Genomic DNA, 24,340 nt, shown 5'->3' with positions numbered 1-24,340 from the left:
AAATTACACACACACAAATAATATATATATATATATATATATATATATATATATATATATATATATATATATATATATATATATATATTATTAAATATGACCGAAAAAGTAAGATTAATAATTCTAACACGAATTTTCTCAATCTTTCGTACATTATGCTTCACTGTTGGAGGTAAATCAAAAATCACTTCTCCAAAATTCATTTTTATTTCTAGTCTGACGCGACACAGGCGCGTTTCGTAAAACTTATTACATTTTCAAAGACTTCACAAATACACAACTGATTAGAACTTGCGTTTCCCTGATTTTATATCTACATTTGAGTGAGGTGGGAAGGGTGATGTGGCATTACATTTGAGTGAGGTGGGAAGGATGATGTGGCATTAACACAAGACAGAACACTAGAGGATATTAATAGGGTATTAAAAGTATCAACACAAGACAGAACAGAAACAATGGGTATTGAATAGAAGTGTTTGTAGAAAGCCTATTGGTCCATTTTTCTTGATGCTTCTATATTGGAGCGGAGTCTTGAGGTGGGTAGAATATAGTTGTGCAATAATTGGCTGTTGATTGCTGGTGTTGACTTCTTGATGTGTAGTGCCTCGCAAACGTCAAGCCGCCTGCTATCGCTGTATCTATCGATGATTTCTGTGTTGTTTACTAGGATTTCTCTGGCGATGGTTTGGTTATGGGAAGAGATTATATGTTCCTTAATGGAGCCCTGTTGTTTATGCATCGTTAAACGCCTAGAAAGAGATGTTGTTGTCTTGCCTATATACTGGGTTTTTTGGAGCTTACAGTCCCCAAGTGGGCATTTGAAGGCATAGACGACGTTAGTCTCTTTTAAAGCGTTCTGTTTCGTGTCTGGAGAGTTTCTCATGAGTAGGCTGGCCGTTTTTCTGGTTTTATAGTAAATCGTCAGTTGTATCCTCTGATTTTTGTCTGTAGGGATAACGTTTCTATTAACAATATCTTTCAGGACCCTTTCCTCTGTTTTATGAGCTGTGGAAAAGAAGTTCCTGTAAAATAGTCTAATAAGTCTAATAGAAGTTCCTGTAAAATAATCTAATAATAAAACCAGAAAAACGGCCAGCCTACTCATGAGAAACTCTCCAGACACGAAACAGAACGCTTTAAAAGAGACTAACGTCGTCTATGCCTTCAAATGCCCACTTGGGGACTGTAAGCTCCAAAAAACCCAGTATATAGGCAAGACAACAACATCTCTTTCTAGGCGTTTAACGATGCATAAACAACAGGGCTCCATTAAGGAACATATAATCTCTTCCCATAACCAAACCATCGCCAGAGAAATCCTAGTAAACAACACAGAAATCATCGATAGATACAGCGATAGCAGGCGGCTTGACGTTTGCGAGGCACTACACATCAAGAAGTCAACACCAGCAATCAACAGCCAATTATTGCACAACTATATTCTACCCACCTCAAGACTCCGCTCCAATATAGAAGCATCAAGAAATATGGACCAATAGGCTTTCTACAAACACTTCTATTCAATACCCATTGTTTCTGTTCTGTCTTGTGTTGATACTTTTAATACCCTATTAATATCCTCTAGTGTTCTGTCTTGTGTTAATGCCACATCATCCTTCCCACCTCACTCAAATGTAATGCCACATCACCCTTCCCACCTCACTCAAATGTAGATATAAAATCAGGGAAACGCAAGTTCTAATCAGTTGTGTATTTGTGAAGTCTTTGAAAATGTAATAAGTTTTACGAAACGCGCCCGTGTCGCGTCAGACTAGAAATAAAAATGAATTTTGGAGAAGTGATTTTTGATTTACCTCCAACAGTGAAGCATAATGTACGAAAGATTGAGAAAATTCGTGTTAGAATTATTAATCTTACTTTTTCGGTCATATTTAATAATATATGTCTACAGGAAAGACTGCTTCCAAAATATACTAATGTTAAAGTGCACGACCCAGCAGCAAGGAATCAAGCCTTCAAGATAAAATATCGCCAGGATCTGATTCGTGATCAGATATACAAGGCAGAGAATGAAATCAAAGACAACAAAAAGCAACTACTTCATGCTACAAACGAGTGGAGAAATAGCAACATCGACCATAGTATCCGTACCCGCATTGAACAACACCTCGACATCCTCACAGACCAACATCACCGCAGCACTGAAACAAGGATTATCAAGAAACTAACAACATTATATGGAGGACCTATGGCAATTCCACGACCAAAAGATGGCTTCCTGAACCTTGCAGGAATTAACCTCACTGAGGACCAAGTCACTCTCCTAAATCTGGGCATAAACTGTCATGTTATGTCCAGACCGAGTGAAATGGCCCGGAAAGTGGAGTTGGAAATTCTGTTGGACGACATATTCGACCTCGAGACACAAAAGAAGGTCACTACCAAAGATACCTTACAAGCAGAACTTATTGCAGAAGGAGGAAAGAATCGAGGCAACTACAGAAGCACCATACTGTCCCCCGAGCTTAGAGCGGCAGCTAAAAGCCTTCGTGAGAACAAGGAGATAGTTGTCAGGAGAGGTGACAAGTCGCCAATATATGTCATTCTTCAAAAAGACGAATATCTGGCGAAAATGAACATCATACTCTCTGACCAAACTAAGTTCCAAAGGGTAACGAAGGACACTACAGCCGAATTAAAAGCAAAGGTCAACAAACTGATCGAAACTGTGAACGCCAAGAAATCCGGACTCCACCTGCCAAAGATCATTGGGGAATATAAACCTGGATATGCGTATGGAAATGTCAAGACGCACAAGCCTGGAAACCCACTTCGGCCAATCATTAGCCAGATACCCACACCCACGTACAGATTGGCGAAGCGACTCAACGGCCTGCTGACTCCTTATGTTCCTTGCGCCTTCAGCCTGAAGTCTCCAAAGGAATTTGTGGACTTACTGCGGGGCGCACGGGCCACAGGGATAAGAGCCTCGTTGGACGTAGAATCGCTGTTTACCAACGTACCTGTGGACGAGACAATCGGAATGATAGCCGACAGAGTGTATCGTGATCCAGCCTGTACTCCTCTTGACATGCCAGAAAGTATTCTGAGGAAACTACTCCAAGCTTGTACTAAAGAGGCACCCTTCTTGAGCCCGGATGGGCACATGTATAAGCAAGTAGATGGGGTCGCCATGGGTTCTCCCCTAGGTGTCCTGTTTGCAAACTTCTACATGGGTACCATCGAGCAAAAAGTCTTAGTCGACATGAACTTGAAACCGGCCATATACTGCAGGTATGTTGACGACATTTTTACACAGGTACCTGATGTTAGACATCTGCAGGAGCTGAAGGAGGCATTTGAGCAGAGTTCCGTGCTGCGTTTCACTTACGAGACGGAAAAGGATGGGAAGCTGCCTTTTCTAGATGTAACAGTCATGGAAAAGGGCGGAGGTTTCCACACTGCAGTCTACACAAAGGAAACAAACATAGGAATGTGCCTAAATGCCAACAGCGACTGCCCTGACAGGTACAAGAGGAGTGTTGTTAACGCATACGTCGACCGTGCTCTCAGCCACAGCTCAGAATGGAAGCAAGTCGACGAAGAACTCTGTAGGGTAAGGCAGGTTCTAGTCAATAACGGCTTCTCCAATGGTTTCATCGAAGACATCATAAGAAGGAAAGTGAAAAGCCATGCAACCTCCGAAGAGACAACTAACACAACACCTATACCCCCTATTAGACTATTTTACAGGAACTTCTTTTCCACAGCTCATAAAACAGAGGAAAGGGTCCTGAAAGATATTGTTAATAGAAACGTTATCCCTACAGACAAAAATCAGAGGATACAACTGACGATTTACTATAAAACCAGAAAAACGGCCAGCCTACTCATGAGAAAACTCTCCAGACACGAAACAGAAACGCCTTTAAAAGAGGACTAACGTCGTCTATGCCTTCAAATGCCCACTTGGGGACTGTAAGCTCCAAAAAACCCAGTATATAGGCAAGACAACAACATCTCTTCTAGGCGTTTAACGATGCATAAACAACAGGGCTCCATTAAGGAACATATAATCTCTTCCCATAACCAAACCATCGCCAGAGAAATCCTAGTAAACAACACAGAAATCATCGATAGATACAGCGATAGCAGGCGGCTTGACGTTTGCGAGGCACTACACATCAAGAAGTCAACACCAGCAATCAACAGCCAATTATTGCACAACTATATTCCTACCCACCTCAAGACTCCGCTCCAATATAGAAGCATCAAGAAATATGGACCAATAGGCTTTCTACAAACACTTCTATTCAATACCCATTGTTTCTGTTCTGTCTTGTGTTGATACTTTTAATACCCTATTAATATCCTCTAGTGTTCTGTCTTGTGTTAATGCCACATCATCCTTCCCACTTCACTCAAATGTAATGCCACATCACCCTTCCCACCTCACTCAAATGTAGATATAAAATCAGGGAAACGCAAGTTCTAATCAGTTGTGTATTTGTGAAGTCTTTGAAAATGTAATAAGTTTTACGAAACGCGCCCGTGTCGCGTCAGACTAGAAATAAAAATGAATTTTGGAGAAGTGGTTTTTGATTTACCTCCAACAGTGAAGCATAATGTACGAAAGATTGAGAAAATTCGTGTTAGAATTATTAATCTTACTTTTTCGGTCATATTTAATAATATATGTCTACAGGAAAGACTGCTTCCAAAATATACTAATATATATATATATATATATATATATATATATATATATATATATATATATATATATATATATATATATATATGTATATATGTATATATATATATATATATGTATATATATGCGGAAAATCCACAGAGAAATATGAAATGAGGTGAACGTTTCGGCTTTGTTAAAGCCTTTGTCAACACCAGACTGATTGAGTCTGGTGTTGACAAAGGCTTTAACAAAGCCGACACGTTCACCTCATTTCATATTTCTCTGTGGATTTTCCGCATAAAATGATCAGTGTTTTTGTGATCGTCAATTGCATGTATATATATATATATATATGAGGGAAGGGGATGTTCCCTCCATGCTGGATATTATATTTACCAGGAAAGAGGAGAGATTTATCATTCAGTACCTCCCTCCCTTGGGTAAAAGTGACCATGTCTTTTTGGGACTAAAGTATGCAATGCATTATAATCTGGAAGAAAATGAGCTTGAAGCAGTTGAAAAACCTGATTTGTGGAGAGGTCATAATGGGGAACTCAGATATTTCCTTAAGGAATTTGACAGAAACACTTGCTGTTAAGACATTAGGACATCTTCGGACATTAGGACATCTTCAGAACGAGTGGATTTACAGGTCGAGAACTGGACATAAATAGGCAGGAGAGAATGGTGGAGTGAGGCGAGGTACAATACGTGGACACTGCAGAGGGCCTATTGGCCCATCCGATGCAGCAACCACACACAGGCCCAAACATAGATTGGGAGATGGCTTCTTCAATAATGAATTGTAAAAGTACTTATAACAGAAACATAATTGGATCTGCTTTGATACAGATCACAAAAGAAAGTAAATTGAACATTAGCAGCGGTTTATATAACTTAGATCCATTTTTAATAGATCAATTAAAGGGCGATTAAGTAGGATCATTGGAACACATTTGTCTCACTAATTCATTGTAAATATTTACTATTTTTATGCTATGATTATCCATGTTTTCGCCTGTGTGTGGTTCCTGCATCGGAAAAATTCTTGTTTCAATTTTCCTCCGTGGTCTGACACTGACTATCTATCTATCTATCTATATATCTATCTATATATCTATATATATATATATATATATATATATATATATATATATATATATTTATATATATATATATATATATATATAAATATATATATATATATAGGGAAGGGAGTACCACCTCTAGCTGGAAGAAGGGGGACCCATAGCCTCGGAGGAAACCACGCATAACGCATTAGAGGGAATGTTTAGATCCCCTCCAATACAGTTTCTGTGTGCTTTTCTCCTACCACCCCCTTCCTTGAATATTTTTGTGCTTTATTATGCATTTGATGGTTACAAGATATACATGGGTTGATACAAAAATAATAATGCAAAAAGGTGCTTAAAGGTTATGGATCTCTTGAAGAACACAACAATGGGAAACTTTGATGAATGTCACAGACGGGTTCGATCATTGTTGCAAGTCAAACACTTCTTCGAATTCCTCTGAAGTTGGACTAGTGCCCAAGACGCAACAGGCATTTCCCCTCTGAATCGCAACACTGAGGCGCTGGAACAAGAAACTTTTTGCTCTCTGGTCTTTTGTAGCGCTGATCAATTTGTCCCCCAATTCCTTCAGGAACTTCAATGCACATTTTCCCCACGAACCGAGGGTCTCCGAGCCGATCGGAACAAAGCTGTAGCAGTGTGCTAGACCTCTGTATTTAATAATTTTCTGCGATTCCCTGAAAGAAGCAGCACCACCGCTTTCACGTGTGCTGTAGTGGAGGTAGGTACTGGCCAGTGTGGCAGCGCACGTGTAGTCCCATACCACTTGCTTACCATCCTTCCAAGGTAGCAAGGTGACCCCATCAGGGCGCTTCTGAGGGTCGTTAGGTCTGGATAAGTGTGGTTCTCTTTGTGCCGGGCAGCGGGCTGTGGCGAGGCTCCTCTTGATGATGTCGTTGACTTCTTCATGTCTTGCAATTTTACCCTGTGATTTACGACATACCAGACCATGACGACCATATTGGTCTGCCATCGCAGTTCCGCAGATGCACCTATGTTCGGTGAGGATGGGGGCGGCAAGGCGAAGGGCAACTCCAATGCGGAGAGCGTCATGACTGAGGCGAGTTCCCAGGGCTGCATTGGGCACAGCAAATAAAAAATCCCCGGCGTGGGGTGCTGTTACCGCTAGGAGGCGGGCTTTGTTTTCAGCATCAGCGTTGTCAATCATTGCTGTGACAGTCTTTTCCATTATGGGGCTATCCCAGTGGGCCTGCTTGTGGTCTTTTGGGACTTGTGGTCGGGGTTGAGGGTGTGCAATGGTGTCCCATTGTCCTGGCTGCTTCGATGAACGTTTGATCATGAGTTCCCGCTGTCTCTCTCATACGCTCTGGTAGGATCTGCCCTACCAATTCGTTGGCTGCTGTACATGAGGATAAGAATGCTGGAAGTGCTACCTCAGTTGCCTTTCGTATGCCTATCCCTCAAATCTCACTGGTAGTGTTGCTTGGTCCCACTGACTGTCATCTAAATCTAGGTTGAGCGCCTTCCTGAATATTGACCTGAGGAGCTCATCATATTGATTTAGAAGTGGGTTGCCAAAAGTTGGTGCACACCTTAAGAAGTATGTTAGCCTGGGCAGGGTAAGGCACTTTGTGAGAAGGTAGAGGGCATCGTGGGAGTCCAAGTCCCCAATTCTCTCTTCCATCCTCTTTAGGTCTCTAACTTTTCGTCAAGGACTGCAGCAATGGCATTGTGGCCCAGAGGTGCTCCGAGTAGTGTGCTGTCGGTAGGTTTAACGACTGAGGCTTCTGGTAGAACTGATTTCACTGCTCTAATGATTACTTCACTAGATGCAATAATTTCGCACTTGGAGGGGCTAAGAACGAGACCCATGGACTCCCCCCGTGTCTTCACCAGCTGTAAGTCTTCTAGCAGGGAATCTTGTGTGCCTGCCAGAGTGCCATCATCCAGGAACCAGATGTTGAGCTCGCTGGACAGTCTGGTTGTAATTTCTCGAACCGCTATGCAAAAGAGGAACGGTGCAAGTGGGTCACCCTGTTGAATTCCCTCTGCTGAGGTGACTTCATGTTTGCCAAACAGGTTTGCCAAACAGCCAACAGCCGGTTTGCCAAACTGTTGAATTCCCTCTGCTGAGGTGACTTCATGTTTGCCAAACAGGTTTGCCAAACAGGTTTGCCAAACAGGTTTGACTAATTGACTATATATATATATATATATATATATATATATATATATATATATATATATATATATATATATATATATATATATATATATATATATATATATATATATGTCGTACTTAGTAGCCAGAATGCACTTCTCAGCCTACTATGCAAGGCCCGATTTGCCTAATAAGCCAAGTTTTCATGAATTAATATATTTTCTCTAATTTTTTTCTTATGAAAAGATAAAGCTACCCATTTCATTATATATGAGGTCAATTTTTTTTATTGGAGGTAAAATTACCGTAGATATATGACCGAACCTAACCAACCCTACCTAACCTAACCTATCTTTATAGGTTAGGTTGCGTTAGATAGCCGAAAAAGTTAGGTTAGGTTAGGTAGGTTAGGTAATCGAAAAAACAATTATTTCATGAAAACTTGGCTTATTAGGCAAATCAGGCCTTGCATTGTAGGCTGAGAAGTGTGTTCTGGCTACTAGGTACGATATATATATATATATATATATATATATATATATATATATATATATATATATATATATATATATATATATATATATATATATATATATGTCGTACCTAGTAGCCAGAACTCACTTATCAGCCTACTATGCAAGGCCCAATTTGACTAATAAGCCAAGTTTCATGAAATAATTGTTTTTCGACTACCTAACCTACCTAACCTAACCTAACCTAACTTTTTGGGTTACCTAACCTAACCTAACCTATAAAGATAGGTTAGGTTAGGTTAGGTAGGGTTGGTTAGGTTTGGTCATATATCTACGTTAATTTAAACTCCAATAAAAAAAAATTGACCTCATACATAATGAAATGGGTAGATTTATCATTTCATAAGAAAAAAATTAGAGAAAATATATTAATTCAGGAAAACTTGGCTTATTAGGCAAATCGGGCCTTGCATAGTAGGCTGACAAGTGCATTCTGGCTATTAGGTACGACATATGTATATATATATATATATATATATATATATATATATATATATATATATATATATATATATATACTATATATATATATATATATATATATATTATTAAATATGACCGAAAAAGTAAGATTAATAATTCTAACACGAATTTTCTCAATCTTTCGTACATTACGCTTCACTGTTGGAGGTAAATCAAAAATCACTTCTCCAAAGATCATTTTTATTTCTAGTCTGACGCGACACGGGCGCGTTTCGTAAAACTTATTACATTTTCAAAGACTTCACAAATACACAACTGATTAGAACTTACGTCTCTCTGATATTATATCTACATTTGAGTGAGGTGGGAAGGATGATTGTGGCATTAACACAAGACAGAACAGGGGATATTAATAGGGTATTAAAAGTATCAACACAAGACAGAACAGAAAACAATGGGTATTGAATAGAAGTGTTTGTAGAAAGCCTATTGGTCCATATTTCTTGATGCTTCTATATGGAGCGGAGTCTTGAGGTGGGTAGAATATAGTTGTGTAGAATATAGTGGGTAGAATATAGTCACAACTATATTCTACCCACCTCAAGACTCCGCTCCAATATAGAAGCATCAAGAAATATGGACCAATAGGCTTTCTACAAACACTTCTATTCAATACCCATTGTTTTCTGTTCTGTCTTGTGTTGATACTTTTAATACCCTATTAATATCCCCTGTTCTGTCTTGTGTTAATGCCACATCATCCTTCCCACCTCACTCAAATGTAGATATAATATCAGAGAGACGTAAGTTCTAATCAGTTGTGTATTTGTGAAGTCTTTGAAAATGTAATAAGTTTACGAAACGCGCCCGTGTCGCGTCAGACTAGAAATAAAAATGAATTTTGGAGAAGTGATTTTTGATTTACCTCCAACAGTGAAGCGTAATGTACGAAAGATTGAGAAAATTCGTGTTAGAATTATTAATCTTACTTTTTCGGTCATATTTAATAATATATGTCTACAGGAAAGACTGCTACCAAAATATACTAATATATATATATATATATATATATATATATATATATATATATATATATATATATATATATATATATATATATATATAGTATATATATATATATAAACAGATAATTAGTGAAAACAAACAAAATTTAAATTATTTTACCTTGTACCTAGATCCACCAGGCCTGTTTGGAGCATGTTTAAGTACTTCAGAAATTTGAAAGATCACGTCTTCCACCTTAACTTGCGGATGTGCGTTGATAGATGATTCTGTAAAATTAACAGTTATTTATATAACAATTCTGTATAACAATAATATTCTGTAAAATTAAAAGTAATTTACACATCAGATAAAACTCTCCAGAGATGGTGATACACAACATATAAAAGACAAGTTTCAGAACAAGATATGCATTTAGGAATAAGGTTTTCGTACATGTAGGTAGCACATGAGAAAAAAAGTGGAAGGTGGTCAAGTTTATATTACATGTTAACGGCTTTATTGAGGCTTTGCAAGAATGAAAAAATATTACTAATATAATCTCACCGACCAATGAATTGTACATTGTTTAAAAGTCAATTATTTACATTATTATTATTATTTAATACTAATGATATAAAAATGCATTTTGCAATCTACTATTTATGCAAGTATTAACCACAGGATCATGAAATAAACTGCAAAATACTGTAAAGGATAAACCAATTAAGTTTACATTTTCCCATAGCTAAGTCAGTCAGTTCTACAGTACTAGCAGCAGAGAACAATTATGACCAACCTCTATTAAATGAAACAATCTTAAGAGCAAGTGATAGAAATATAATCATTTATACTTAATGTACACTTAATTTGAACTTAAAATTTAATTTTTTAGTGAATTTTAAATAAAAAAAAATTATTTAATTTTTTTGTTACTTACTTAAAATAACATTATATAGTTCTTGTTTTTCTAGAAATGCTAATTTCTTCTTTTGTCCTTTTAGGCTGTATAATGACCAAAGGCCGTTTGTTCCTATCTTCTTCATCATTCTTCGAACCGTAGTTGCACAATCAGACCCACGTACACTGGTTAAAAGCAACAACAAAAATGTAGTACACTAGTAATTTTGATATATGTATGTATGTATGTATGTATGTATGAGGGGCCTCGTAGCCTTGGGGATAGCGCGCAGGACTCTTAATTCTGTGGCGCGGGTTCGATTTCCCGCACGAGGCAGAAACAAATGGGCAAAGTTTCTTTCACCCTGAATGCCCCTGTTACCTAGCAGTAAATAGGTACTGGGAGTTAGTCAGCTGTCACGGGCTGCTTCCTGGGGGTGAGGCCTGTCGAGGACCGGGCCGCGGGACACTAAAAAGCCCCGAAATCATCTCAGATACCCTCAAGATGTATGTGTGTATGTATGTATGTATGTGTATGTATACATATACATATATATATATATATTATATATATATATATTATATATAGTATATATATATATATATATATATATATATATATATATATATATTATTAAATATGGACCGAAAAAGTAAGATTAATAATTCTACACGAATTTTCTCAATCTTTCGTACATTATGCTTCACTGTTGGAGGTAAATCAAAAATCACTTCTCCAAAATTCATTTTTATTTCTAGTCTGACGCGACACGGGCGCGTTTCGTAAAACTTATTTCATTTTCAAAGACTTCACAAATACACAACTGATTAGAACTTGCGTTTCCCTGATTTTATATCTACATTTGAGTGAGGTGGGAAGGGTGATGTGGCATTACATTTGAGTGAGGTGGGAAGGGATGATGTGGCATTAACACAAGACAGAACACTAGAGGATATTAATAGGTATTAAAAGTATCAACACAAGACAGAACAGAAACAATGGTATTGAATAGAAGTGTTTGTAGAAAGCCTATTGGTCCATATTTTCTTGATGCTTCTATATTGGAGCGGAGTCTTGAGGTGGGTAGAATATAGTTGTGCAATAATTGGCTGTTGATTTGCTGGTGTTGACTTCTTGATGTGTAGTGCCTCGCAAACGTCAAGCCGCCTGCTATCGCTGTATCTATCGATGATTTCTGTGTTGTTTACTAGGATTTCTCTGGCGATGGTTTGGTTATGGGAAGAGATTATATGTTCCTTAATGGAGCCCTGTTGTTTATGCATCGTTAAACGCCTAGAAAGAGATGTTGTTGTCTTGCCTATATACTGGGTTTTTTGGAGCTTACAGTCCCCAAGTGGGCATTTGAAGGCATAGACGACGTTAGTCTCTTTTAAAGCGTTCTGTTTCGTGTCTGGAGAGTTTCTCATGAGTAGGCTGGCCGTTTTTCTGGTTTTATAGTAAATCGTCAGTTGTATCCTCTGATTTTTGTCTGTAGGGATAACGTTTCTATTAACAATATCTTTCAGGACCCTTTCCTCTGTTTTATGAGCTGTGGAAAAGAAGTTCCTGTAAAATAGTCTAATAGGGGGTATAGGTGTTGTGTTAGTTGTCTCTTCGGAGGTTGCATGGCTTTTCACTTTCCTTCTTATGATGTCTTCGATGAAACCATTGGAGAAGCCGTTATTGACTAGAACCTGCCTTACCCTACAGAGTTCTTCGTCGACTTGCTTCCATTCTGAGCTGTGGCTGAGAGCACGGTCGACGTATGCGTTAACAACACTCCTTTTGTACCTGTCAGGGCAGTCGCTGTTGGCATTTAGGCACATTCCTATGTTTGTTTCCTTTGTGTAGACTGCAGTGTGGAAACCTCCGCCCTTTTCCATGACTGTTACATCTAGAAAAGGCAGCTTCCCATCCTTTTCCGTCTCGTAAGTGAAACGCAGCACGGAACTCTGCTCAAATGCCTCCTTCAGCTCCTGCAGATGTCTGACATCAGGTACCTGTGTAAAAATGTCGTCAACATACCTGCAGTATATGGCCGGTTTCAAGTCATGTCGACTAAGACTTTTTGCTCGATGGTACCCATGTAGAAGTTTGCAAACAGGACACCTAGGGGAGAACCCATGGCGACCCCATCTACTTGCTTATACATGTGCCCATCCGGGCTCAAGAAGGGTGCCTCTTTAGTACAAGCTTGGAGTAGTTTCCTCAGAATACTTTCTGGCATGTCAAGAGGAGTACAGGCTGGATCACGATACACTCTGTCGGCTATCATTCCGATTGTCTCGTCCACAGGTACGTTGGTAAACAGCGATTCTACGTCCAACGAGGCTCTTATCCCTGTGGCCCGTGCGCCCCGCAGTAAGTCCACAAATTCCTTTGGAGACTTCAGGCTGAAGGCGCAAGGAACATAAGGAGTCAGCAGGCCGTTGAGTCGCTTCGCCAATCTGTACGTGGGTGTGGGTATCTGGCTAATGATTGGCCGAAGTGGTTTCCAGGCTTGTGCGTCTTGACATTTCCATACGCATATCCAGGTTTATATTCCCAATGATCTTTGGCAGGTGGAGTCCGGATTTCTTGGCGTTCACAGTTTCGATCAGTTTGTTGACCTTTGCTTTTAATTCGGCTGTAGTGTCCTTCGTTACCCTTTGGAACTTAGTTTGGTCAGAGAGTATGATGTTCATTTTCGCCAGATATTCGTCTTTTTGAAGAATGACATATATTGGCGACTTGTCACCTCTCCTGACAACTATCTCCTTGTTCTCACGAAGGCTTTTAGCTGCCACTCTAAGCTCGGGGGACAGTATGGTGCTTCTGTAGTTGCCTCGATTCTTTCCTCCTTCTGCAATAAGTTCTGCTTGTAAGGTATCTTTGGTAGTGACCTTCTTTTTGTGTCTCGAGGTCGAATATGTCGTCCAACAGAATTTCCAACTCCACTTTCCTTTGATTGGCGAAGCGACTCAACGGCCTGCTGACTCCTTATGTTCCTTGCGCCTTCAGCCTGAAGTCTCCAAAGGAATTTGTGGACTTACTGCGGGGCGCACGGGCCACAGGGATAAGAGCCTCGTTGACGTAGAATCGCTGTTTACCAAAGTACCTGTGGACGAGACAATCGGAATGATAGCCGACAGAGTGTATCGTGATCCAGCCTGTACTCCTCATTTGACCCTTTAGGCCTACTTAGTCCTATATTAATAAGGGGCAAACTCCTAATGCAGGAGTGCTGGCAGAAACATATGGGATGGGATGATCCGTTACCAAGTGAGTTACAAGCTAAATGGCAGATACTCTCAATGGATTTTAATCAGTTAGGCGTTTTGAAATTTCCTCGTAATGCTTCAGGACCAAACTTACCCACCAATTTGCACGTTTTCTGCGATGCCTCTGGCAAAAGCATACGGCGCAGTAGCCTACTTAGTTAATAGTGCACAATCAATTTTGCTCACATCTAAAGCAAGAGTTGCTCCCATTAAGAAAAGATCTTTACCTCAAATGGAGTTGACTGCATTGCTGGTGGGAGTAAGATTGGCTCATTGCCTGACAAAGACACTCAATAATATCCACTTTGGTGAGATTGTAGTGTGGTCAGACAACGAGGCAGTCTTACAATGGGTAAGAAACAACAACAACAAAACTCCCTACGTCAGTAATCGCGTCAGGGAGATTTATGAGTTATCTGCTGGATATAATTTAGACATGTTCCTACTAAGGACAATCCTGCAGACTATTTATCTCCAGGGTTAACACTAAAACAACTTATTAAGTCTTCGCTGTGGTTCAATGGACCTTCATGGCTTGTTGGTGGTCAGTGGCCCAAACAAAAGCCACAAGTCATAGTGACCAATATCACCACTCCCATGAAAGAACCAGAACCTCAACGAATCTTAGCCATTGATCCTCACAATTATTCTAACTTAAGCAAGTTATTAAGAGTAACTGCACATGTGTTTGATTTTCTTGCTAAGATAGGAATTCGACATAAGTTTCCCAATCCTATCCTCTACTGGATCAAACGTGCACAACAAGAGACATATGGAAGCGAATATGAAAATCTTCCAGATAAATTAACTAAGTCTCTAGGTATCTGGTATGATGCCAACACTCATAACATACTAAGATGTGGAGGACGTTTGCTTCATGCAAAAATTGACTTGGACACAAAGAATCCAATTCTTCTACCTCGTCACCACGTCATCACTAAACTTCTTGTTTTACACCACCATCAATATGGTACCTTACATGGTGGAGTGTTAGATACTCTCTCCGACCTTAGACAAAAGTACTGGCTTCCTCAAGGTCGTCAGACAGTTAAGTCAATTATTAAATCTTGTGTAATCTGTAAAAGATACGATGCCAGAGTATGTCCTTACCCAGGACCTCCACCACTCCCTGAGGAAAGAGTGGTTCATCTTCGTCCTTTCGAAACCACTGGTGTTGACTACACAGGAGCCTTACTTCTCACTGGCAACCCAGATAATATACCAGTGAAAGCATACATTTGTCTCTTTACGTGTGCTACAACCAGAGGCGTACATTTAGAAGTCACTTCAGACATGAGTGCTGAAGCCTTCATCCAGGCCTTCCGCAGATTTGCAGCTTGCAGATCTTGTCCCAAATTAATGATATCGGACAATGGTTCCAATTTTGTGGCAGGAGAAGCTTGTTTACGAGAAGTCTGGAACCACCCAGAAGTACAGTCGGTTCTACAGAGACGACAATGTCACTGGAAATTCATAGCACCGAGAGCCCCTTGGCAAGGTGGGTTCTATGAGCGAATGGTAGGCACAGTCAAGAAGTGTCTAAGGAAAACTTTACACAGACAAAAGGACAGTTACTCCGAACTCCAAACTATTGTTGTGGAAATCGAGGCGCGAGTCAATAACCGCCCAATAACCTACCTGTCTGATGATTTCACCCAGAGAGAAGCTCTGAGTCCCTCACACTTGATCCATGGAGGTCTACTGAGCCCTCTCATCCCTTTAGCCGAAGAGGACCCCGTAGACCCGTCACATGTGACCAGAGGTGACTTGGTGGAAAGCTACCAGCATCTCTCCAGAGTTATTGACAGGTGGAATGAGGTGTGGACTCGAGAGTACCTCACAGCTCTACGAGAGTACCACTACGGAGCTTCGAGTCCTTACAATAAAGTGCAATTAAAACCAGGGGACCTAGTACTAGTCGACAGTGATGGACCAAGGTCAGAGTGGCCCATAGGCAAAATTGTTGCCATTCATCCAGATCATCAAGGTGTCCTGAGGGTAGTGAAAGTTTTATGCCGAGGCAACACTACTCTAAAAACTTTAGAGAAGCTGGTTCCCCTTGAATTGGCTGAGCGAGAACATCAGCCAGGTCCAGTTTCCCCAGTAATTTCCGAGGATAGTAATTCTGATCCACAGAGCAACCGCCCCACTAGAGCTGCTGCTCAACAATGTAGGCGGAATCTGCAAGCCTATTACAACTCTGAACAAGAGTAATTCCTTTTCCACCCAATTTAGATAACTATGATGATACTGCGGGGTGATGTCAAGTAACAAACCATTACAAGTCACTATGACCCAGGACATTCCCATCACAGAAGATTCTGTTGTTTAAATTGTGTGATTAAAATCTTTAATTATTGTGTAGGCTATAAATAACATTATTTATCTAGAGTACTTGAGAGTTTACAGACTAGAGAATTGTAACATACACATTACATGTCATAGCGACACCAATCTCAGAGTTATTGTAAACTTTCTTAATTATTAGCTTTAGGTAATTTATAAATAACATGTTTCATTTGACATGAAATTAGCACGACCTAAGTTTCTTGCAAGTCCTTAACAAATATGGGACATTCGTTATGTGTGTACTAACATACTAACATATTAACATACTAATATTAATACCAACTTCGGGTTAGGTGTCAGTACTCCACATTACACTATGACCCTAGAATCCTCCCCCCGGAGTTATGTTGGAAATTTCCAACACTAAATACAACACTGTTGTATTCTCATTAATTACTACTAATTCTACTAATCATTGTAGTGATTAAAATTAACCCAACGTAGAGTTCACATGTACTAATAATTACATCTGTACAGTAAGGCTAGAATTCTTACGTCACCCAACGCCAGTATTGCATCAGATTCCATTGTAATAAACACATTTATATCCAATGTGCCTGAGAATTGAATTTGATTCTCCATAAACAACGGTGTTCTGTGTGATAATTAATTACAGATAAACTGATCTCCAACTAAAGCCAAATAGAGCGTTTATAGTTATAGCTGTTATCTAGTAATAAAATTAACGTCACGAGTGAATGCCCTGGAGAGACATTAATTCTTCTCCATTGTTCGTTTACTATCATAGAACTGGCAAATAATAATATTTGACTCTTCCAAATAATAAACCCATCCTAACCCGAGCATTTCAAGCACAACCGCGAGAAATGATAATATCCATAATAAATAATTTGGTTAATAAACGCGGGACGCGGAGCGGGGCGGGAGAGACGCCAGTCCACGTGTTGAAACGCTCACGAGTAGGCGTGTTCACGTGGTGCTCACGAGGAGACGCCATTACCCAGCCACCAGGGTAAACGCTATCAAATCTCCAGAAGAAAGTCGCCACTGTGAGGTGTGAAGAACCTTGCAGACAATACCTTCACTTGGTGTCAGTGTCATTTACGGAACCTGTTAAATTTGGTTCTATGTAACTCCATGTGACCGGCCAGTGGAGCGCGTCAGTATCTAGGATAGACAAGTCTAGAGCCTAGGACGCGACCTTCGGCAAGCCTTAACTTACACAGTGCCCATATTAGCTAAGTACCTTATCCTTGTTTGATGCATCAGATCGGGGGCGGGTTTATAGCTGGGTAGCTTGTCGTGACGACGTATAACAACTAAAAATCACAGCGTGTGTGAAGAATTCTCCGAGCTGTCATTTACCATGTTAATCAACTCCCAGTGTTCCATGACGAGTCCAGGAGAATCAGAGGAAGCGTCGTGACTAACTTCTAAGGAATCGTCATTAAGCTAAGATTCCTTTTGTATTCCTCGAATTTATTATCTGTACTCTTTTACATGCAGAACTCTGTTCATTGGATTAACATGTGTTTATTATAATTATTATTATACATATTCATAATCTATGTTCCCCTTAATGATAACGATAATGATTTCATAAGTATTCATTGGATTAGATTATTATACATTGGATTAGTGAACGAACCACACTAGTTCCTGGACGTACTGAGTTCCAGTAATACCCCCCCAATGTAGGTTTGAGGCTTTGATTCATTTAATTATACAGCCCATTAATTATTTCAATGATCATATTCTCTAGTATTTTATCCATAGTTACTGGTTCATCTTGAATGTTCTAATGATCACATTTTCTCAGTTTCCCTCTTTACTACAAAAGTGGGTGGTCCTTCGTAATTAATTTTACTATATTAATATTTAAATAATTAGAGTCAAGCCCCAAATGTCCCACATGCTTGCACCGAAGTGCTCGACGAGGCTGGAGAATTCACAGCGAGACGTGACTGGCATGCTATATGTCTGGCGAGCTCAGGAGTGATCCATCCACTCAATCAGAAAGATGTCTACAACGTAGGTGGAGTAGGCGTGCGTTGCGCTCAAGCGGCTGACCGCTTAAGTCACCCTGCGAGCGAGACGAGTGCTTCCTCTTGCAACGTTGCCGACGAATGATGAATGGCGGCCTTAATAAGCAGAAAGTCTCGTGATGTCTCTGTGGACGTGTACTTTAGTGTTAAATTGACTGAGCTGGTAGATCGTGTTAGGTTATGTTGGCTGCAAATGTGGATACTTCCTTGATGCACGAAGATGTCTTGGTGAGCTTCCTTGATGCACGAAGATGTCTTGGTGAGCTTCCTTGATACACGAAGATGTCTTGGTGGGCTTCCTTGATAACGAAGATGTCTTGATGAGCTTCCTTGATACACGAAGATGTCTTGGTGGGCTTCCTTGATGCACGAAGATGTCTTGGTGGGCTTCCTTGATAACGAAGATGTCTTGGTGAGCTTTCTTGATACACGAAGATGTCTTGGTGGGCTTCCTTGATAACGAAGATGTCTTGGTGGGCTTCCTTGATGCACAAAAAAGTCTTGGTGAGCTTCCTTGATGCACGAAGATGTCTTGGTGAGCTTCCTTGATGCACGGAGATGTCTTGGTGAGTGCCCCTTAATGTGTGAAGATATCTCGAAGAATATCATTTAATGCATGAAAAAGTCATAGAGGTATCCTATGATGTTTAATGATGCCTCAGAGTAGTTTTAGATTAGCGATGTTATGAAAAAATGGGCACTTGATATTTTTCTCGTTGCACGGAGAAAATTCTCAAATTTCCTTAGTTTAAAAAACGTTACAAACAACTATTTTGTTTGTAACGCTTTGTTTTTGTAACGTTGCAACTATTTTGTTTTGTTAATACTTGACTATTTTTCGATGATGCAAAAATGATGATGGTGATGTTAAGCTATGATGCGAAGAGGTTACCGTGACAATATACTCATTGCACAAAGAGTAATGTTATATTAAGACCAGTGTTAGTAAGAAATATTAATTTGATAAAGAGAATGGAATAACATAGTTTCGTTAAAGAGTAAACAGGATACAATACAGAAAGAGTATTAATTGTGTTACAGAGCCACGCTTTGCTATGAAAAGTTACAGAATGAAATGCCTTAGTTGTTCTAGCAAAATTGTACAGGGATGCTACTTGGGAAAGTTGAAAAAAATATAACATAAAAAAATAAAAAACTAGGTAGGAAAATTTCTGAGGGCCTGTGAATAGTCTCACTGATTTTTAATGCGTCTAAAATACAATGGTTTTAAATTTTGTGAAAGCTGAACTGTTAAAATGAAATTACTAGAGAGAACTAAGGTGGTGGACGGGAGCTACAGCAAGACAACCTCATTTTCTTTTCTTATTAAGTCTAAAAAAATTTATATTTTAAATTTCATGAAAATCACTTTGGTAGTAACGAAAATACTTGAGTGAAATAAGACAGAGGAGGGGAGCTGGAGCTCAAGAACTGCTTTAAAACAACGATATTTTAAATTTCAGAAAAACTGAGTTAATTGTAATAAAATTACATTACTATACATATAAATTACATAACTATTAATGTTAAGAGACAGGCATGAGAACTGAAGCCTGACACTAATAGTTATTCACATATTCCTGATTAACATAGTATCCATAAATGAATCTGTTCTCACCATGATTTCAGTCTTAAACAGTATGTCTTATAAAAGTAACTTTTGAAGGCAGGTCCAAGAACTAACATCCGACACTGTCATTTACTTCACACACTCCTAATTAACACTCTTCCTGAAGATTGACTCTGTACGACCCCCAAATCCACGCTAAAAACTATAACCCTTAGAAAAGATATTTTTCCCATTCGATCACAACCTAAAATCTACTCTGAAAACGACGATCCCTCAGCTACAACTTTTCCAAAAATAAAATGTCGTTACCGTGGGTTCATCCCTCCTAGTAATGACAATTGCCCGAGACAGTGTCCTCATGGCGCGCACTTTCTGCAATGTCATTGGCATCGTCCATTCTCTTTCAACGTTGTTTTGTGTACATGTTCATCATAACGTGTTGAACACTTCCCCCGGGAATAGATGGACAAACTGCACAGATATAACAATGAAACAACATTAATTTGTAAATATAACGTTGCTCGAGCATATTATGTCCGCTGAGACGCGACGTTGTTAATTATCGTCATGCATTCTTACTGTGAACGTTGTTACGTGTTCAGGTTCGCCGCAACGTGCTGGACGTGTCCTACCACGTCTCACAGTACCAGACAATCATCACTGAGCTTAAGGACGAAATTGATCGACTCAAGAGTAAACTGGATGAGAGTGTCCCTGAGCAGAGCACAGCAGGTATGAACAGCCAAGAAGTGGAACAGGAGAGGCAGAAGAATGCTGAGAAAATGAGGAAACTTAAAAATGATCTTCTAGACTATTTCAGAGAGCAGATGTCACTCAGGTGAGAACCAATGACCTAGAATATTTCAGAGAGCAGATGTCACTAAGGAAAGTAACACTAGTTTCGAAAACAGCCTAACTTAAAATAAATTGTCAATTAATAAAAAAATAATTGATATATAATTAATACATTATATAATCATTAATATGACAATTAGCTTCTGCACGTGTTTCATATTTGTGTTTGGGGAAATACTGTAACATGCAGTATTTTAATGCTCTATTCTGCACATAAAAATATAATATCAATTAATTATGTTCCTTCCATTTTCAATAAGTCTGGATAAGACCTTTGAAAGCCATTTGAGTTATCTGTGACCGCGACCACAACTCTCACATCCCCCGTCGTTCCTTCTTGCAGAAATAAGCTGATGGACATTGACAGTAACATACTAGCGTTATCGATGGAGTTTGAGCGTCAGAACCTGGTTGTAACGGAGTGGGAGACGGAGAGGGCCCAGCGGTCTAAGGGGCGCTCTGAACCCATTAAGGGGCCTGACGGTGAAGATATAATTGACATGGACACCGATAAAGAGAGAGGTAACTGTACACCTTCGTGTCAAGATGCTTGCCATGTTGGAACAAGCACATGTGTCAGCAGTGTTGGAACAAGCACATGTGTCAGCAGTGTTGGAAGAAGCATCTGTGTCATAGAATTAAGAGATTTCTTATTGATATTCCACAGTGTATTTAAGCGTAAATGTTTCTATTACATAACAAACTGCATACCATACAGGGACAAGCATATGTGTTCCTCCGAGCACTGCAACGTAAGTGACTTCAATGAATATCATTTTACTCTGGTGAGATTATAAAGGCAGAGGATATTTCATTTAAAACCCTACAATATGTACTTTGCCATGTTGAGGTTCAACATATATTGTGGTATATGTTTGTGTAGATGACGAGAGTGACGAGGACGAGCCGGAGGAGGTGACTCAGGCCTGGGAGGACCTGATGTACCTGCAGAAGGAACAGCAGAGGTACACTGACATGAGGGAGAAGGTCGAGCAAGAGATGACAGAGGTCAGGAAACGAGCCAATGACATGGAAGAGGTAAGTTACGTTCTGAGTGGAACGTTTTGAGCAGTTCGCCAAATTATGTATGGAGTAGTATATCAGATTAAGTCTGGAGAGGTACGTCAGGTTGTGTCTGGAGTGGCACGTCAGGTTATGTCTGGAATGGTACGTCAGGTTGTGTCTGGAGTGGTATGTCAGGTTGTGTCTGGAGTGGTACGTCAGGTTGTGTCTGGAGTGGTACGTCAGGTTGTGTCTGGAATGGTACGTCAGGTTGTGTCTGGAGTGGTACGTCAGGTTGTGTCTGGAGTGGTACGTCAGGTTGTGTCTGGAGTGGTACGTCAGGTTGTGTCTGGAGTGGTACGTCAGGTTGTGTCTGGAATGGTACGTCAGGTTGTGTCTGGAGTGGCACGTCAGGTTGTGTCTGGAGTGGCACGTCAGGTTGTGTCTGGAGTGGTACTTCAGGTTGTGTCTGGAGTGGTACTTCAGGTTGTGTCTGGAGTGGTACGTCAGGTTGTGTCTGGAGTGGTACGTCAGGTTGTGTCTGGAGTGGCACGTCAGGTTGTGTCTGGAGTGGTACGTCAGGTTGTGTCTGGAGTGGCACGTCAGGTTGTGTCTGGAGTGGTACGTCAGGTTGTGTCTGGAGTGGTACGTCAGGTTGTGTCTGGAGTGGTACGTCAGGTTGTGTCTGGAGTGGCACGTCAGGTTGTGTCTGGAGTGGCACGTCAGGTTGTGTCTGGAGTGGTACGTCAGGTTATGTCTGGAGTGGCACGTCAGGTTGTGTCTGGAGTGGCACGTCAGGTTGTGTCTGGAGTGGCACGTCAGGTTGTGTCTGGAGTGGCACGTCAGGTTGTGTCTGGAATGGTACGTCAGGTTGTGTCTGGAGTGGTACGTCAGGTTGTGTCTGGAGTGGTACGTCAGGTTGTGTCTGGAATGGTACGTCAGGTTGTGTCTGGAATGGTACGTCAGGTTGTGTCTGGAGTGGTACGTCAGGTTGTGTCTGGAGTGGTACTTCAGGTTGTGTCTGGAGTGGTACTTCAGGTTGTGTCTGGAGTGGTACTTCAGGTTGTGTCTGGAGTGGTACTTCAGGTTGTGTCTGGAGTGGTACGTCAGGTTGTGTCTGGAGTGGTACGTCAGGTTGTGTCTGGAGTGGCACGTCAGGTTGTGTCTGGAGTGGCACGTCAGGTTGTGTCTGGAGTGGCACGTCAGGTTGTGTCTGGAATGGTACGTCAGGTTGTGTCTGGAGTGGTACGTCAGGTTGTGTCTGGAGTGGCACGTCAGGTTGTGTCTGGAGTGGTACTTCAGGTTGTATCTTTCAACGTTACCGCAGGTTACGTCTTGAGTGGTAAGTCGGGTCATGTTTTGAGTGATACATCCGGTAACATCTTGATTGGTACATTGCATTATATCTTGAGCGGTACGTCAGATTATGTTCTGAGCTGGACATCAGATTATGTTCTGAGCGGTACATCAGATTATGTTCTGAGCGGTACATCAGGTTATGTTCTGAGCGGTACATCAGGTTATGTTCTGAGCGGTACATCAGGTTATGTTCTGAGCGGTACATCAGATTATGTTCTGAGCGGTACATCAGGTTATGTTCTGAGCGGTACATCAGGTTATGTTCTGAGCGGTACGTCAGATTATGTTCTGAGCTGGACATCAGATTATGTTCTGAGCGGTACATCAGATTATGTTCTGAGCGGTACATCAGGTTATGTTCTGAGCGGTACATCATGTTATGTTCTGAGCGGTACATCAGGTTATGTTCTGAGCGGTACATCAGATTATGTTCTGAGCGGTACATCAGGTTATGTTCTGAGCGGGTACATCAGGTTATGTTCTGAGCGGTACATCAGATTATGTTCTGAGCGGTACATCAGATTATGTTCTGAGCGGTACATCAGATTATGTTCTGAGCGGTACATCAGATTATGTTCTGAGCGGTACATCAGGTTATGTTCTGAGCGGTACATCAGATTATGTTCTGAGCGGTACATCAGATTATGTTCTGAGCGGTACATCAGGTTATGTTCTGAGCGGTACATCAGGTTATGTTCTGAGCGGTACATCAGATTATGTTCTGAGCGGTACATCAGGTTATGTTCTGAGCGGTACATCAGGTTATGTTCTGAGCGGTACGTCAGATTATGTTCTGAGCTGGACATCAGATTATGTTCTGAGCGGTACATCAGATTATGTTCTGAGCGGTACATCAGGTTATGTTCTGAGCGGTACATCATGTTATGTTCTGAGCGGTACATCAGGTTATGTTCTGAGCGGTACATCAGATTATGTTCTGAGCGGTACATCAGGTTATGTTCTGAGCGGTACATCAGGTTATGTTCTGAGCGGTACATCAGATTATGTTCTGAGCGGTACATCAGATTATGTTCTGAGCGGTACATCAGATTATGTTCTGAGCGGTACATCAGATTATGTTCTGAGCGGTACATCAGGTTATGTTCTGAGCGGTACATCAGATTATGTTCTGAGCGGTACATCAGGTTATGTTCTGAGCGGTACATCAGATTATGTTCTGAGCGGTACATCAGGTTATGTTCTG

At 40.5% G+C, this 24,340-nt stretch overlaps 1 protein-coding gene across 1 annotated transcript in view; it reads left to right on the top strand.

The window, feature by feature from the left end:
• The window catches only part of LOC123771022 (uncharacterized), a 570,661-nt gene that overhangs the window by 403,543 nt on the left and 142,778 nt on the right, over window positions 1-24,340 (top strand). The window contains exons 23-26 of the mRNA XM_069324755.1: window positions 18,196-18,336; window positions 20,523-20,758; window positions 21,119-21,297; window positions 21,659-21,813. Of these exons, the coding sequence (XP_069180856.1) occupies window positions 18,196-18,336; window positions 20,523-20,758; window positions 21,119-21,297; window positions 21,659-21,813 (711 nt within the window). The remainder of the gene's footprint in view (window positions 1-18,195; window positions 18,337-20,522; window positions 20,759-21,118; window positions 21,298-21,658; window positions 21,814-24,340) is intronic.

Source organism: Procambarus clarkii, chromosome 14 (genome assembly GCF_040958095.1).
Source record: "Procambarus clarkii isolate CNS0578487 chromosome 14, FALCON_Pclarkii_2.0, whole genome shotgun sequence".
Lineage (NCBI taxonomy): Eukaryota > Metazoa > Arthropoda > Malacostraca > Decapoda > Cambaridae > Procambarus > Procambarus clarkii.
The sequence above is the reverse complement of the archived record's forward strand: the minus strand, read 5'-3'. Positions and strand labels throughout refer to the sequence as shown.